This window comes from Salvelinus sp. IW2-2015, linkage group LG15 (assembly GCF_002910315.2).
Source record: "Salvelinus sp. IW2-2015 linkage group LG15, ASM291031v2, whole genome shotgun sequence".
Classification (NCBI taxonomy): Eukaryota; Metazoa; Chordata; class Actinopteri; order Salmoniformes; family Salmonidae; genus Salvelinus; species Salvelinus sp. IW2-2015.
Window position 1 is genome coordinate 33,943,975 of NC_036855.1, and position 17,617 is coordinate 33,961,591.

The following is a 17,617-nucleotide window of genomic DNA, read 5'->3' on the forward strand; positions in this document are numbered from 1 at the left end:
TTGTTGATGTGTGCAGAGGGTCCCTGGTTCGCGCCCGTGTCGGRGCGAGGGGACGTACTAAAGTTATACTGTTACACAMACACAGGGTGGCCACGGCCTTAAGACTTTTGAAGACTGAACGATTTCAGCCATCTTATGCAACAATCTTGCCATTCCAGACAACGTTTCCACAACGTGGGCACATTCTTAGGTCGTCAACGATTGTCGGACGTCTTGGCTCGTTTAGGCTGACAGGGTCAAGGTCTGCCGATTAAGTGCAGCCACGTGCGATCGTAGGCTCTGACAAAGTTCAAGCAGTGTCCGAATTTTGTTGCCTTAATCGCGTAGTGTGGCTGGTGCTACGAGCCAATCCCGGTGACTCACCAATAGGAACACGGCCGGCACAGACGATTATTGTGAAGTCAGATTAATATAGGCCTAATAGTTCGATGTAAACGTTTAGCCTACATGCTGCGCAAGAAAAACTATTTCCCTAATCATCTTGGTACACGACACATCTGAAATCAGGCTACCCGGTGGGATATTGTTAGTGCACAAAATGGGCAATCAAAGTAAAACGCTCATATAAAGTTTGCACATGAAAACTAATTTCTAAGATGCATACTTTACGTAATTTTTTTTTTTTAGAACTCACTTCTCTCGCGCATTAAGCATAGAGTGAGTCTTGCAACGCCGGTGCTGAGCACATGCGCAGGTCCAATACACCGCTGCAGTTGACGTAGCCTATGTCGGCCTGACGTCGCCTAGCAAGCCAATCRCAGAATGTGACGACAGAACTGAGRCAAAATCGTACAAATCTGGCCAGGTTGATATCAAGATTTCACATTTGGTAACATCGCGCGGTGTGAAGTGGTAATCGTAAAAGACTGAATCCGAGGTACACTCTGCAAAGGCCTTTAGCAGACTGGTAGAGGAAGGGGTTTAGAGATGTACACTTTAAAGTGGACAGATTCACTGCGATGTGATCGGAGATGTAGTGTGGCTTATGGATTCTCCTTTTGGAGTAAACAGGTGCTCCATCTCGCCAAGGGGTTGAGTTTGATGAAGACTCCATGTAGACCAGTCATCGATAGCGGTGTGTATCGCGTATATAGGGCATACATTCATCTAGCACAGGCAAGTTAAGAGAGGAGGGACAAGAGTGAAGGTGTTCAGTGGCTCCAGTGTTGCCGTGGCTACGTTTGATGGATGTCTTGTGTTGCTCAGGACAGCCCAGGTCACTTATGATTATAATGCCTACCCATAAAGCATCTCCCGTGTGTGTGCGTGCGTGTCGGCGTGCGTGAACGAGAAAGAGAGAGCTGGCGTCTCAGAATGGATGGCGTGCAGGTATGCATTTGACAGCTCATCAGTCTCCCTCACAGCAGCACACCTGTTACAATGCAGCCCCCTCTGCGCATTCATACGCCAACACACAGACGGAGACTGCTAGTCACAAAAACACAGAGCAATTATATATCAGGTTTGTGGGCAAGGAATTGACTACTCTAATTGAAATGTTAATACATCACTTTGACGCAGTTTGAAAAACAAGCCTTCTCCAGGTCTGGTTGAGGAACTCAAAACATACAGTATGTGCTCGGAGGTGAAAGGAGAAAGTCCCACTGATACGAATCCATAGCAACATTCCTACAGTCTTACCACAGACGCCATGGAAGGCAGGGCATTCCTCGCCATGGTGTTGAAGGGGTTGCCGGCGATCGCCATGGCAATAGACTGATTGATGGGCGTGACGTTGTCGGGGTCCTCGTCTGAGCCACCTGTCTTGTTCTTCCCTCCGCGAGCCTCGGACACTACAGAGGCACACAAGGGTCAAATAGTTTTAAAAAAGTAGTTTCAAGCTTTATTTAGACATTAGAAGTTACTAAAGGGTTACACAGAGGTAGAGAGGGGAGAAAGTTGAAAGGGTCGTCTCCGGTGGGGAGTGGCATATTTGTTGAGAGCGGCGATTGTTACCAGCCACGGCTCTGCACCAAACACAGTTCACATAAACCCAGTTCCAAACCAATCAACCAACTCCTTAGCCAGTGTACAATAAGTGCCAATGGGTAGGGTCTAGGGGTGGATATGGAATGCGGCCAAGGCCAGTACCTGTAAAGTCCAGGTAGTTGATGGAGTCAATGATGATGCCCACCAGGGGGAGGTAGAGAGTGGCCACCTTGGCCCTGACCTCAGGCTGGGCACAGCGCTGGTCCAGGTCATGGGCACACAGCAGACTGTAGGTGGCGTTGATGGCCTTCCTCTGGACCTTACCCTGTGTGTGTCTACTGACCCCTCTGACTCCATGTCCAGTGCAGCGCTGAGCTCGTGAGCAGTAGACCAGTAAGGTAGTGCTGCTGTTTAAACTCCTGGGACAGATCAAACAGGCCCAGGATCCTCTGCTCCTGGAAACTACATGACTGGAGGCTCTGCAGAAGACGAGAGATGGGGGAAAGAGAGAGACGAGGGAGAGAGAGAGAGAGATGGGGGAAGAGAGAAGACCGAGAGAGAGAGAGAGAGATGGGGGAAGAGAGAGACGAGGGAGAGAGAGAGAGAGAGAAGGGGGAGAGGAGAGACGAGGGAGAGAGAGAGAGACGGGGGAAGAGCGAGAGAGAGAGACAGGGGAAGGCGAGAGAGAGAGAGATGGGGGAAGAGCGAGACTGAGGGAGAGAGGAGAGACGGGGGAAGAGCGAGAGAGAGAGACGGGGAAGAGCGAGAGAGAGAGATGGGGGAAGAGGAGACGAGGGAGAGAGAGAGAGATGGGGGAAGAGGAGAGAGAGAGACTGAGAGGGAAGAGAGAAGAAGAGAGAGACGGGGGAAAGGAGAGAAGAGAGAGACGGGGGAAGAGGGATGAGAGAGGGACGGGGAGGGAAGAGAGAGAGAGAGAGACCGGGGAGAGGAGAAGAGAGAGAGACGGGCGGAAGAGAGAGGAGAGAGCTGGGGGAAGAGAGTAGAGAAGAGACGAGGGGGAATGAGAGGAGAGCAAGAGGTGGGAAATGAAATGACAAGGGAGAAAGAGCACTTCACGCAACAATACTTCCCTCAACACCATCCGACTTATAATACTACCACTACAACCTCAAATCCCAAAAGCCAGGTGAGTGCAGCGGACTGGCCGATAGGATTTTTTGACTGACATGCAGAACTGACCTGTGAGGAGATGGATGGGCAAATGGGGAGGCGGGTGCGGAGGCGGGAACTACTGAAGTAAAGGCTGAGGTTGAGGTAGTGCTCATGACTGCACAGGATACGCAGGAACTCCAATCGTATACCGATCATGGTTGGCATGGAAATGCTCTTTGCCGACATCTGGAAATAACCAATCAGAAAGGTTACGGCAGGTCACATGGTCAAGGTCAGGTTAAGTTATTGACATGGGATATGGTCAGCGACATGGAAATAGAGTCTAGAATTGGTCACCTCCTTTGTAGTTATGCTGTAAGCAACTTCCTATAGGTAACTACCATCTTTTGTAGTGTCACTTAAAATAGGACGGTAGAATATTGTGGTTAGAAAGTGTATTGTGGTAGTGACCTGGTTGCAGTAGTTTTTGACCAGGATGAAGACGAAGCCTCGGTCCATGAGAGACAGCAGGTCATACAGGAAGAAAGCAAGGCTGATGTTGACCTTCTCTGCCTGCTCCAACTCCTAACAACAACACAAACAAACAGTTGATTTTCACTTAATACCAGCCAACGGTCTCCTTAGAGACACAAGATCAAACATTATATTTTCATTTTTATTAAAATTAATATTGGAAGTGATGATTTGATGAATTGAGTCTACAAAAAGTGCAAGCGTGTATAAATGATACACTGTTATTAACCTTCTGCTGTTTGACCAGGATGGTCCCTATCTCGGCGGTGACCACAGAGACGATGGTGGTGATGTCGTCTTTGAAGCGGTCTGAGAAGCGGCTCCTGCGAGGGACGTCCTGCTTCTCCAGCTGAGACACATGCTGGGCCATGCTCTTCACCTGGACACACACACACACACACACACACACACACACACACACACACACACTCATTTTTTTTGTAGTCCATGAACAACTCCATTAAGCAAAACGTGCTACGGCTATATTGTACACACTTACCAGCAGTTCAAAGAAGAACCAGGCGTATTTGTACGCGTTCTCTCTGCAGACTCCCGTGCTGACCACCATCTGTAGAGCCAACTCTTCATGGAATTGCTGTCAGAGAAACACAGAGCCTTGACGTTACTACCACCGCTAATACAGTAGTGTCTGGTGACCTATATGTAGAACACAGCGTACTCTTTATAAGAACCACATGTTACTTCTTGTAAGCTAAATACAACCTATATGTTAGCTAGCGAGACAGAGACYGAGCCAGGCACATTGTAGCTGGTGGCTACACAAACCAGAGCTAGCCAATCCACAGTGACCCCAGCCAGGGAAATCAGATACACCGTTTCAAGGGAAGGGTCTGGTCTTACTTGCACATGGCTAACAACACAAGAACAGCGTCTCAAAGTGATTTAATTTTGAAACACACGCACACACAATTTGATGTCTGTTAAGTCAGTCAGACTTTGTAGAACCTCAGGTCAACGTCATGTTCAGCTTCTATATCACATGCCAGTGTAGTTGACTCCGCAACCACCGATATACACATCACACTATATGGAAGATTTTACTGGCTACTACGTAACATCCCACCGAGATGTATAAATCGCATTCTACTCAGAATGCAAATGGGGATGTTATTGTCAGTGTTGAGCCAGTATGAAAGACACAGTAGTTTACGTGTTAGTATATGCTCTGGCCTTCTCAGTATAACACCGCCCTCCACTGGTGACTGTTGGTATCACAGGTGTGAATAACGATTTATTACGGTGGGTCTTTCTGGTATGTGGTACCTTTCTGTTGGAGGGCCGGGTCCCGCCTGTAGACCTCTGAGGGTGGCTGCTCGAATCCACATAGGTGGACATGCGACAGCCTGGGTTGTTGTAGCCCTGCCGGAGAAGACCGCAACAACGGGGTGGTCATGAAGAACCTGAACCACACTGGACCATCTAAGTTATTGGTGCTTTAGAAACACAGAGACAAACAGACATGCCTGCGTCCCAAATGGCACCCTATTCCCTATATAGTGCACTACTTTTGACCAGGGCCCACAAGTTGCCATTTGGGACACAGGCATGGATTTGCCGGGTGTGTTACCCACTCAACCACGGCTCTGCATGTGTATCAGTACCTTAGCTGACAGGATGTTTTTGACCTCTGTGTCCTCTGCACTGTGTGGAGCAGGTATATCAGGGTTGCTGCTGCTGCGGAGCCGAGACTGCAGTAGCATGGCTCCTACTGTGGTGGCTGAGGCCCGCCCCATAGTACTGTAGCGCCCCTCAGTGGGAGGTAACAGCCCATCTGGCCCTGGACACACAGGGGAGAGCCATGTCACTGGCATGATCTACCTGGTCAGACTTTGCTTTACACACTAAACCTGCACATTGAACCTGCACACTAAACCGGCACACTGAACCTGCACACTGAACCTCCACACTGAACCTACACACTGAACCTACACACTGAACCTACACACTGAACCTACACACTGAACCTACACACTGAACCTACACACTGAACCTACACACTGAACCTACACACTGAACCTACACACTGAACCTACACACTAAACATCTACACAGGGCTGGGGAGGTTTGGAGGTGGGGAATGGAGTGGGAGGTTTATCGGGGGGTGGGGGTGACATGGGAGAACTTGGGAAGGTTGAACACCAGGCGGGGTGCAGCGTTCTGGATTAGATGCAGTGGTTTGATGGCACCAGCGAGGAGCTCAACCAACAGCGAGTTGCAGTAGTCCAGGCGGGAGATGATAAATGCCTGGATTAGGACCGGCGCCGCTTCCTGTGTGAGGTAGGGTCGTACTCTACAGATGTTGTAGAGCATGAACCTGCAGTAGCAAGTCACTGCTTTGATGTTTGTAGAGAACGACAGGGTCACGCCAAGGTTCTTTGCATTCTGGGAGGGGGACACCATGGAGTTGTCAACTGTGATGAAGTTTTGGCAGTGCGGAGAGCCTCCGGGACACAAAGAAGAGCCGTCTCGGTTGAGTGACACGTTTTGATGCCTGACTGGTTAGGGTGAAAAAGATGGTTCTGAGAGAGATAGTGTGAGAGTCGGTCAGAGACAGCACGCCTAAGTGTTTTGGAAAGAAAAGAAGGGTCTGTAGTTGTTGACATCAGAGGGTTCGAGTGTTGGTTTCCTGAGGAGGGGAGCGATTCTGGACATTTTTAAGTCAGTGGTCTGGGATGAGGGACGTGAGAAGGTCTCCAGAGATGGTCTAGAGAAGGGAGGAGGGGATGGGGTCGAACGGGCAGGTTGTCAGGTGGCTGAACCTCACTAGTCGCAGGATTTCATCTGGAGAGAGAGGGGAGAAAGGGGTCAAAGCGTAGGGTAGTGGGACCAGTGGATTTAATAAGCTGAGTGAATGAGGAGCGGATGTCGACAATCTTCTTTTTAAAGTGGCTGACAAAGTCATCTGCAGAGAGGGAGGAGGGGGGGTGGAGGATTAAGGAGGGAGGAGAAGGTGGAAAAGAGTTTCCTAGGGTTAGAGGCAGACGCTTGCAATCTAGTGCAATAGAAAGTGCTTTTAGCAGCAGATACAGAGGAAGAGAAGGTAGAGAGGAGGGAGTGAAAGGATAATAGGTCCTCCAGAAGTGAAGTTCTCCTCCATTGCCTCGTAATGAGTCACTCAGCCACAGAGGAGGAGGGGAGGGCCGAGCCGGCCGGGAAKAAAGGGGAAAGGAGAAAGTCATAGCATGCGTAAAGGGAGGTTAGTAGGGTCGAAGAGGCAGGAGGGAGAAGGATTTAGCAGAAGGGAGATATGATAGAAGAGGAAAAGAGTAGAGAGAGAGAGAGAGAGAGGAGAGGCCTTCCCCCCCTACCAGAGACGAGCGAGAGACGCGCAGACTATCGACCCGGTTAGAGAGAGACGAGAGACCCGACAGAGCGACGACCGGCCTCGCAGCAGAGAGAGAGACGCACCAGGTCTTAGAGAGACCCCGGAGTACCCGACCCACGACCGACGAGACCGGCCCTCCTCTCTTCTCTGCTTAGCCCTTCTAGAGAGCAGAGGAGCACGGTACGTCTCACGAGAGAGAGCAGTAGAGCACTACGAGCACGTAGACACGATAGAGACGGAGAGAACGACTCAAGACGAGAGCGCAGAGAGAGCGAGAGAGATAGAGAGATAGAGATAGAAGATTGCGACGGTGCATGACCATCTGGGTAGGAGCTGAGTGGCTAGGGTTGGAGGAGAGGGAGACCGAAAAAGAAACAAAGTAGTGATCAGAGACCTGGAGGGAGGGTTGCCTTGAGATTAGTAGGCAAACAGCCTCTAGTGAAGAGGAGGTCAAGCGTATTGCCTGCCTTGAGAGTGACAGGGGACTGCAAAAGGGGACTGCAAAAGGGTGAGGTCGAAAGAGGCAAGGATGGGAAGGAAAGAGTTGGAAATAAATTMATCGAAGGCAGACATCAGGAGGTTGAAGTCGCCCAGTACAAAGAGCGGTGAGCCATCGTCAGGAAATGAGCTCATCAAGGTGTCAAACTCATTGAGGAACTCTCTAAGGGCACCTGGTGGGCGATAGACAACAACGTTAAGCTTGAGTGGACAAGTGACAGCATGGAATTCAAATGAGGAGATGGACAGGTGAGTGACGGAGAAAAGACAAAATCTCCACCGGAGAAATGAGTGGCCCTGTGCAGTGTTCTCTGGGGTGATCCATGTCTCCGTCCGGGCCAAAAAGTCTAGGGACTGAAGGGCAGCACAGGCTGAGATGAACTCRGCGTTCTTGACCGCAGATCGGCAGTTCCAAACGTTGCCGGAGACCAGAAATTCCACATGGGTTGTGCGCGCAGGGTACACTAAATTAGAAGGGTTGCAGCTAAGGGGTGGGGAGCGTCTGTAAAGCCTACAGGGAGAGGAGCAAACTGGGATAGAAAACACAGACATTGTTGCCAAAGCTACAACAGAGCAAAATGAGATCATCTGAAAAGAACTAGGTAAAATACTATAGCAATGTATTGGCGTAATTACATAGTTACCCTTCATTTAAATTATTACCGTTTCATGTATCTTATCTGCAGTTACTGTGTTCAGCGAAGCATATTCTAGTCGTGCTCATGAGGCAAATTTCATATAAATTGACGTCCAGTCTCTTACTCCCATCACCATGACAACGGGTCTGGTGGTACCTACCTGTGTTGAGGAGATCCCGGGGAGAGTCGGCCAGGCGGAACACCCAGTACAGGTATGTTGCTAGGAGACCGTTCCTACCCTGCTGGTCCCTGGCCAGCTCCTGGCTGTTGTGGAGACTGTTGACGATGGACACCACCGACTCAAAAGCTATCTGGGCTAGGTTGGCTAGGAAATAAATACATGCACACACACACAGTTAACACAACACAGGTCAAACACATCAGGTAAACTCTCCCACTTCCTGTCTGTCCTTCCAGTGGAGTGCCTGTCTTGCTCAAGCCGTMTGTCTGAAAGCCCAGGACAGTGACGTCCCCCTGGGTAACTGTCTGTCTGAAAACCCAGGTGACGTCCTTGTCCCCCTATATATAGGTACCTATCTGTCCAGCGATGACCATGGGCTGCATGATGAGGGTGAAGAGTTGATCTAAGACCAGGTGGAGGTAGAGGACCAGAGGTTCCAGTCTGGAGGAGGGCAGGGAGACGATGCTCAGCTTCAGCTCGTTCTCTAGCTTGTTCTCCGGAATCTTCTCTTCCCGAACCCGGAGTGGGAACGTCGCTCCGCCCTCCAGGGCGTGGCACAACGTGAAGAAACGCTCCAAGTGGTTATCCTGGGGTGGGGAAGGGGTTCAAAAATTAAACTTTTTTGTTGTTGTTGTGTGTGTGTGCATGTGTGTGCGTGTGTGTGTATAGACTCACCTGTGTGTGTACAGAGGACACAGCCTGTATCTCCAGGTTGAACACTCCTTTGTGGCTCTCCATCCACTTGACTGGAGGGACCTGAGGGGGAATTTTCTGCAGAGAGAAAGAGAGAAAGAGACAGAGACAGAGACAGAGAGAGAAATAAGTATCTTCTATCCACAAGGGGGAGCCACTCCTCACATTTTACTGATATTTTTTTTGTTGAACTGTTGTCTGGAGAATTGAAATGGACAAATKAATGGTTACCTCAGGTGAGTGCAGTGAGTAGTTGACAGGCAGTCTGTCCAGRGCGATGGGAAGGCAGTACTGACCAGTCTGTAATCTGTCACAACTCAGTATAGGCAGCCACTACAGTACACAGAGGGATAGACAGACCATCAGCTAGCAGCACACATTGACTATTGACAGACACTATGGACACCCACGTACAGGAGATAGACTATCTACATATCATTGAGGAGTATCACTTACCAAACATATTGTAAGTATATTGACCATACATGAACATGAATGAACTGTTGTGTGCATCGCCATGTTCAGTAGAGTAGCTGCATGTTCATGTAAGACCACGTGAAACCAGTGTGATCCAGATCAGATGAGACCAGGGACCGTATTTATAAAGGCTGTGTTTACACAGGCAGCCTAATTCTGATCTTTTGCCAATAATTGGTCTTTTGACCAATCAGATCGGATCTTTTGCCCATAATTGGGCAAAAAGATCAGAATTGAGCTGCCTGTGTAAACGCAGCCATTACGTCTCAGAGTAGGAGTGCTGCTCTAGGATCGGTTTTGCCTTTTCGATCACAATGAACACGATTACATGGACAGAGGGGAGCTGATCCTAGATCAGCACTCCTACTCTGAGGCACTTTATGACTATAGGCCCAGGTGAGACCAGGTGTGAGGGGTCAGACTTACAGAGAATCCTATGAATGTCTCACTGGTGGCTGTCTGCTTCTGTTGACAGCTGATATGGTAGAAGGTAAACAAAAGGTGGTGTCTCTCAGTCAGCCTGGCAGGCAGAGCTATCTTCACCTCCTCATAGAAGTCTGGAGACCTGAGTCCCAGTCACACAGAGAACACAGGGGAAAAAATGAAGATTATTATATTAGAAAATGTAATATGCATATCATGCAGTAGTTGTATTATTAGCATCTATCCACTTGCTTGTTATGGTACGTGACCGGGGTGTATACTTCTTGCACAAACTCTGGACCATTTGATTTTCCGAAAATGACCTAGGAGGAAAAAGAAAGCAGAGTAAAATCGATAAAACCCCCCAAGAAATGTCCCAGCGACACACATTGTGTGTGTGTGTGTGTGTGTGTGTGTGTGTGTGTGTGTGTGTGTGTGTGTGTGTGTGTGTGTGTGTGTGTGTGTGTGTGTGTGTCAAACTCACAGGCAGCACACAGCTCGGGTCTTCTCCACTCATAAACTGTATTTTAATGGTGATGTTCCTTGCTGAAGTCAGCCTGTTGACAAAGTTGAGCCGCTGGGGGTACACATAGAACAGGTTCCTGGAGAGAGGGACGGAGAGGGGGAGAGAGAGATCGAGATTGTTCACAGTACATCCTCATGGTGGAAGGGATGGTGTGGTCATTTAAGAGAGAATAATAGTTCCAGGGAAAACGCTGGGGATATGCCAATTATCTCTCCTTCCTCCCACCTCTTCACTTCCCTTCACTGATTCGAAAGGAAATAACTGGTATAAGAAATATGGAAACTCCCACGAGCCCATGCCTCCTCTAATCCAATTATTTTAGATTTGTGGGAAGTAGTGAGTAAATGCACACTTCAGGAGAAATGATATATTAATGGGACGCAGCCCAAGCCGTACTTGTAGCCTGTGAAATGGTCTGTGCTAGCCGGGATCCTTGGGACGTCCCTACCTCATTGAAGTTGAAATTTCAAATGGTTATGGTTAGGTTTAGGGTAGGGGTTAAGGTTAGGATTATGGTTTAGGGTAGGTCCCAAAGATCTCGAATAGCACAGACCCCTCTTAAATGCTAGTGCATTCGGTCAGGTCAGGTGGTCAGGAAAAACCCATAGGGCATGTGCAGCACTCCCACCTCAGAGTTATGACAGCCTGAGCCTGCACATCAATACTAGACCACTAGATGGCACTCTGTGGAGCKAAGTACAAAATGCATGATATTGCACAATTACACGGCATCAAAAACAACATAACAAATGTRGTCATCTGTCCTGAGACAGGAGACACACGCTTAGGGTGTGTCCCAAATGGCACCCTATTCCCTATRTAATKCCCTACTTTTGACCACTGCCCTATGGGGAATAGGGTGCCATTTTWAGCRCAAAGAGGAGGAAGGAGTGAAGTGTTGAYAKYACTCAGGTCAGACTCTTGGTAGAAGTGTTTACAACGTTGGTGGAAACTATGAGGCCWGAAGCTACGTGCTCATTGTGCTGTGGTCAGTACAATCACACCTGGAGACTGGCTGTCTAACATGTGTAAATCTCACATGAAGGGAAATGTATACATGGTGGTAAGAATGGAGACAGTGAATACACTGTTAGGGGTAGTAAGTAATGGACCAACAGTGCTTGAAGCTATACTACATGACCAAAAGTATGTGGACACCTGCTCGTCAAACATCTCATTCCAAAATCATGGGCATTGATATGGAGTTGGTCCACCCTTTGCTGCTATAAAAGCCTCCACTCTTCTGGGAAGGCTTTCCACTAGATGTTGGAACATTGCTGCAGGGACTTGCTTCCATTCAGCCACAAGAGCATTTGTGAGGTCGGGCGATTAGGCCTGGCCCGCAGTCAGTGTTCTAATTCATCCCAAAGGTGTTCGATGGGGTTGAGGTCAGGGCTCTGTGCAGGCTAGTCAAGTTCTTCCACAACGATCTCGCCAAACCATTTCTGTATGGACCTAACTTTGTGCACGGTGGCATTGTCATGCTAAAACAGGAAAGGGCCTTCCCAAACTGTTGCCACAAAGTCAGAAGCACAGAATCGTCTAAAATGTCATAGTATGTTGTTGCGTTAAGATTTCCCTTTACTGGAACTAAGGGGCCTAGCCCGAAACATGAAAAACAGCCCCAGACTATTATTCCTCCTCCACCAAACTTTACATTTGGCACTATCCATTTGGGCAGGTAGCGTTCTCCTGGCATCCGCCAAATCCAGATTCGTCCGTCAGACTGCCAGATGGTGAAGCGTGACTCATCACTCCAGAGAACAAGTTTCCACTGCTCCAGAGTCCAATTGCGGCAAGGTTTACACCACTCCAGCCAACGCTTGGCATTTCATATGGTGATCTTAGGCTAGTGTGTGGCTGCTCGGCTATGGAAACCCATTTCACGAAGCTCCCGATAAACAGTTCTTGTGCTGATGTTGCTTCCAGAGGCACTTTGGAACTCGGTATTGAGTRTTGCATCCGAGGACAGATGCTTTTTACGCGCTACGTGCTTCAGCACTCGGCGGTCCCGTTCTGTGAGCTTGTGTGGCCTACCACTTCACGGCTGAGCCATTGTTGCTTCTAGACGTTTCCACTTCACAATAACAGCACGTACAGTTGACCAAGGCAGCTCTATCAGGGCAGAAATTTGACAAACTGACTTGTTGGAAAAGTGGCATTCTATGACAGTGCCACGTTGAAAGTCACTGAGCTCTTCAGTAAGGTCATTCTACTGCCAATGTTTGGCTATGGAGATTGCATGGCTGTGTGCTCGATCTTATACACCYGTCAGCAACGGGTGTGGCTGAAATAGCCGAATCTACTAATTTGAAAGGGTGTACACATACAGTACTTTTGTATATATAGGGTTTGTTCTTTGGTAAATACATTCTGTCTAACTCGCTAAAGGTTATATCCACCAACAATGAAGTGATGAAATGAGCTTTGAGGAGAACATGCAGAATATGCAATATTGGAAAATGTGTTTCAAGACACATCTCACATCTAAAAAGGCATTTCCTCCTACAGAGCAGAGAGGATGCAGTGAGTGAACTAACCTGTAAATGCTGTCATGAACTGTGTGTGTGTGTGTTTGCCTGTGTGCGCTTGCCTGTGTGTGTTTTGTATGCATGGACTGATGTGTGTGTGTGTGTGTGTGTGTGTGTGTGTGTTCACCTGTAAGTGCTGTGTGGAACATAGACCTCGCTGGAAGGGAACTCCAACACCTCTTTGATAGGTCTCAGGTTCTTCTCAGCCACTGGCTTGACTGGGATCAGCTCAGCAGAGAGACATGCCATCGGGTTGTCATGGACCGGGGTCACATCCAGTTTAATCATACCTAACACGGACCATGTCAGAAACAAGTCAAACACAGTCTCAAACTACGTGAATTCTTCAGAGAGATATTTCAAAGTAGGCCACACGTAAAGGAAAGTTGCAGTCCCACTTAGACACATAAACCCAGGCATAACATTTACAAACACACACAACTTGCTCTTAGAAATTGTACATTATAGTCACGTGTTGTTGGGTGGAATGGAGTGAAACAGCATATACAGATAGCCAGGTCTTTCTGTGTGGTTGAATGGAGGATTACCTGATATGGTTTTAATTCTTCTCTGCAGGGATGAGAACTTCTTGATGTCTGCCAGGAACTTGAACAAGTCCTCATCACTCAGACGGTCGCCTTCCTGAAACACAGCAGGATCCTAGTTCAGTCAAATACACATGGGTTTGTGTTCATCTGTAGAAGAAGTGGAGCCCAACAAAACATTCACTATGTGCTAAAAGCAACAATGTCGGACTCGGGCTTTCTGCATAGCTGAAGAGGTGTGGTGGGGATGATATACCGTCTCAGAGTTTTAAAAAGTGTGAAGATGCAGTGTTGCACAGCAGACCTCTCATCTTTTCCAACTAAACATACTGTAAGAAAGTGACAAATACTTGGGCCACATATTGAGGGGTGCAACTAAGAGTTTCTGCAGCACCAATTCTTGGGCTTATCCACAGATGATAGTAGGATGTCAAAATGCGCCCTTGCGGTGCGATGCTATTCCATGCATGTCTGCTATGTGGATTATGTCCTTCCTTCATCAACATTATCATTATTTCTCAATACTGATGGAGGAGCAGTTCCTAGAGAAATATTACCATCTACGGCTGCAAATATTCATGAGGATTTATGGTAAGTGTATATGATATCTGGTTAGATATGGCCTTATCACATGTACAGTGGTGGCCAAAAGTTGAGAATGACACAAATATACATTTTCACAAAGTCTGCTGCCTCAGTTTGTATGGTGGCAATTTGCATATACTCCAGAATGTTATGAATAGTGATCAGATGAATTGCAAAGTCCCTCTTTGCCATGCAAATGAACTGAATCCCCAAAAAACATTTCCACTGCATTTCAGCCCTGCCACAAAAGGACCAGCTGACATCATGTCAGGGATTCTCTCGTTAACACAGGTGTGAGTGTTGACGAGGACAAGGCTGGAGATCACTCTGTCATGCTGATTGAGTTTGAATAACAGACTGGAAGCTTCAAAAGGAGGGTGGTGCTTGGAATCATTGTTCGTGTGTGTGTGTGTGTGGTCAAACTCACAGGCAGCACACAGCTCGGGTCTTCTCCACTCATTAAACTGTATTTTAATGGTGATGTTCCTTGCTGAAGTCAGCCTGTTGACAAAGTTGAGCCGCTGGGGGTACCCATAGAACAGGTTCCTGGAGAGAGGGACGGAGAGGGGGAGAGAGAGATCAGATTGTTCACAGTACATCCTCATGGTGGAAGGGATGGGTGTGGTCATTTAAGAAGAGAATAATGTTCCAGGGAAAACGCTGGGGATATGCCAATTATCTCTCCTTCCTCCCACCTCTTCACTTCCCTTCACTGATTCGAAAGGAAATAACTGGTATAAGAAATAGTGGAAACTCCCACGAGCCCATGCCTCCTCTAATCCAATTATTTTAGATTTGTGGGAAGTAGTGAGTAATTGCACACCACCTGTGAATGGTCTGTGCTAGGCGGGATCCTTGGACGTCCCTACCTCATTGAAGTTGAAATTTTCAAATGGTTAGGGTTAAAGTTACGATTAGGTTATGGTTAGGTTTAGGGTAGGGGTTTAAGGTTAGGATTATGGTTTAGGGTAGGTCCCAAAGATCTCAATAGCACAGACCCTGTTAATGGCGAGTGCATTCGGTCAGGTCAGGTGGTCAGGAAAAACCCATAGGGCATGTGCAGCACTCCCACCTCAGAGTTATGACAGCCTGAGCCTGCACATCAATACTAGACCACTAGAGATGGCACTCTGTGGAGCGAAGTACAAAATGCATGATATTGCACAATTACACGGCATCAAAAACAACATAAACAAATGTGGTTCGTATTCTGTCTGGAGACCAGGAGACACACGCTTAGGGTGTGTCCCAAATGCCCCTATTCCTATATAATGCCCTAACTTTTGACCACTGCCCTATGGGGATAGGGGGCCATTTAAGCACAAAGAGGAGGAAAGGAGTGAGTGTTGATATTACTCAGGTCAGACTCTTGGTAGAAGTGTTTACAACGTTGGTGGAAACTATGGAGGCCAGAAGCTACGTGCTCATTGTGCTGTGGTCAGTACAATCACACCTGGAGACTGGCTGTCTAACATGTGGTAAATCTCACATGAAGGGAATGTATACATGGTGGTAAGAATGGAGACATTGAATACAGCTGTTAGGGTAGTAAGTAATGGACCAACAGTGCTTGAAGCTATTACTACATGACCAAAAGTATGTGGACACCTGCTCGTCCAAACATCTCATTCAAATCATGGGCATTGATATGGAGTTGGTCACCCTTTGCTGCTATAAAAGCCTCCACTCTTCTGGAAGGCTTTCCACTAGATGTTGGAACATTGCTGCAGGACTTGCTTCCATTCAGCCACAAGAGCATTTGTGAGGTCGGGCATTAGGCCTGGCCCGCAGTCAGTGTTCTAATTCATCCCAAAGGTGTGTTCGTGGGGTTGAGGTCAGGGCTCTGTGCAGGCTAGTCAAGTTCTTCCACAACGATCTCGCCAAACCATTTCTGTATGGACCTAACTTTGTGCACGGTGGCATTGTCATGCTAAACAGGAAAAGGGCCTTCCCAAACTGTTGCCACAAAGTCAGAAGCACGAATCGTCTAAAATGTCATAGTATGTGTGTGTGTGTGTGTGTGTGTGTGTGTGTGTGTGTGTGTGTGTGTGTGTGTGTGTGTGTGACAGGCCTCCTCATGGCACTACCTTCGCTGAGTCACTCTCCTTCATAACCATGTATGGTTCAGCACAGTCACTGATCTCCCCCTGCTGCAGCACCTTCTCTATCTGAAACACAGCCAGGACAAGCTAATACTGTACACAGGTGTCTATGGTCAGTTACATACAATGTTACCTTAACACACAGGGCGCCAGTTTCCCGATAGCGACGGGACTTAGGCTTATGAGTGTTTTAACAGTGCATCTTTCCTACAACGCCCGAAGACGTAACATGCGTTTCCCAAAACACCACGCAGAGAGACGGGTCACTACGTGTGTCGTTGGCGCATGTGTCAATACTGATAAGATCGAAAGGGAAACGCTGCTCTCGGATCAGCTTTCTCCATTCAAATCTTTCCCTAACATTATAATTATTTCACAATACTGACGACGGATCAGCTCCTAGATAGATATTACCACYTATGACTGCAAATGCACGAAATCACCAATTTGGCACATCATTGCGCACATGTTAGGCTAGACATTAATATATTGGGGCAAATTACAGACAGTAGCCTACAAGTAGCAAAATAGAACTCAATTGATTGGACATGAAATGTATTTCAATATGATTGAAATAGGCCTATAGCTTACTGTTTCTATTTGAATGCAGCAATCTCGGTTTTCATTTTAAGCATATTTTTATACGTAYCAATTGCAAAAACMTTGGCAACTTTGTATTTGCAGTCTACTTTGTTCTGATGTTATCGGTGGACACAGAGAGATGGATAAACCATGTGATTCTATGTTTAGCGGAGATCCTGTGTGTTTAAAGTGACGTGGGAGGGCAAAAAAAGCATCTAACGACACTTAGCGGAGGCAGGTTTTAGAGTACAACTGTTTGTGGTTGTGGGAAACAGCGCAGAGATTTAATGATGCTCCTACAAAAGGTTCTAACAATGAACTTATTATTTTTGGAAACCGGGTCTAGAACAATAGAGGCATCATGGGTAGATGGGTCTATAATGTTTACCTTAATGACCAACAACTGTAGATCTGTGCACAGTATTAGGTATGTCTATTACCTGAATGAGAAAGTACTGTAGATCGATGCAGGTGGATAAGATGCATATCTTACCTTGATGACCAGGTAGATATCTGGGGAGGGGTATGTGATGGAGAAKATGGCTGCTCGGGAGAGGGTGGAGTGGTCCGTCTGTGGCGTGTGGGGTTTCAGGAACCCTTTAAACTGGTCTGAGTTCAGATCACAGTAGAAGTTCTCGGATATCTGAGGAAGTCGAACATAGAAGGTCAACGCTAGAGTTCACCTTAGTAGTGGATTGGACAAACTCGTTGCAAAACGTTTTGCTACGGTGTGCCGTAATGAATGTGACCCAGTAGAGAAATGAGTATTGGGACAGGCCTTTTTCCCCCTCATCCCACATTCCAACTGGTTTCTGTCAGACAGGCGTTTGACCATGTTCTTTTTAGAGGTCGGGATCAGACAGACAGCTGTTGAACCCACTCCCTCACCCAGCTAAGAGCTCTACTATAAATCA

The 17,617-nt window shown here is 47.6% G+C and overlaps 1 protein-coding gene across 1 annotated transcript in view; it reads right to left on the reverse strand.

Annotated features, from left to right (window-relative positions):
• dock8 (dedicator of cytokinesis 8) overlaps positions 1–17,617 on the reverse strand; it is a 79,006-nt gene that overhangs the window by 21,084 nt on the left and 40,305 nt on the right. The window contains 21 exon segments of the mRNA XM_070446835.1: positions 1,642–1,793; positions 2,092–2,251; positions 2,254–2,309; positions 2,312–2,408; positions 3,130–3,288; positions 3,514–3,627; positions 3,806–3,955; positions 4,076–4,171; positions 4,861–4,956; positions 5,199–5,374; positions 8,219–8,383; positions 8,592–8,826; positions 8,915–9,010; positions 9,164–9,265; positions 9,836–9,974; positions 10,085–10,155; positions 10,317–10,434; positions 13,017–13,179; positions 13,438–13,549; positions 16,107–16,187; positions 17,197–17,346. Of these exon segments, the coding sequence (XP_070302936.1) occupies positions 1,642–1,793; positions 2,092–2,251; positions 2,254–2,309; positions 2,312–2,408; positions 3,130–3,288; positions 3,514–3,627; positions 3,806–3,955; positions 4,076–4,171; positions 4,861–4,956; positions 5,199–5,374; positions 8,219–8,383; positions 8,592–8,826; positions 8,915–9,010; positions 9,164–9,265; positions 9,836–9,974; positions 10,085–10,155; positions 10,317–10,434; positions 13,017–13,179; positions 13,438–13,549; positions 16,107–16,187; positions 17,197–17,346 (2,688 nt within the window).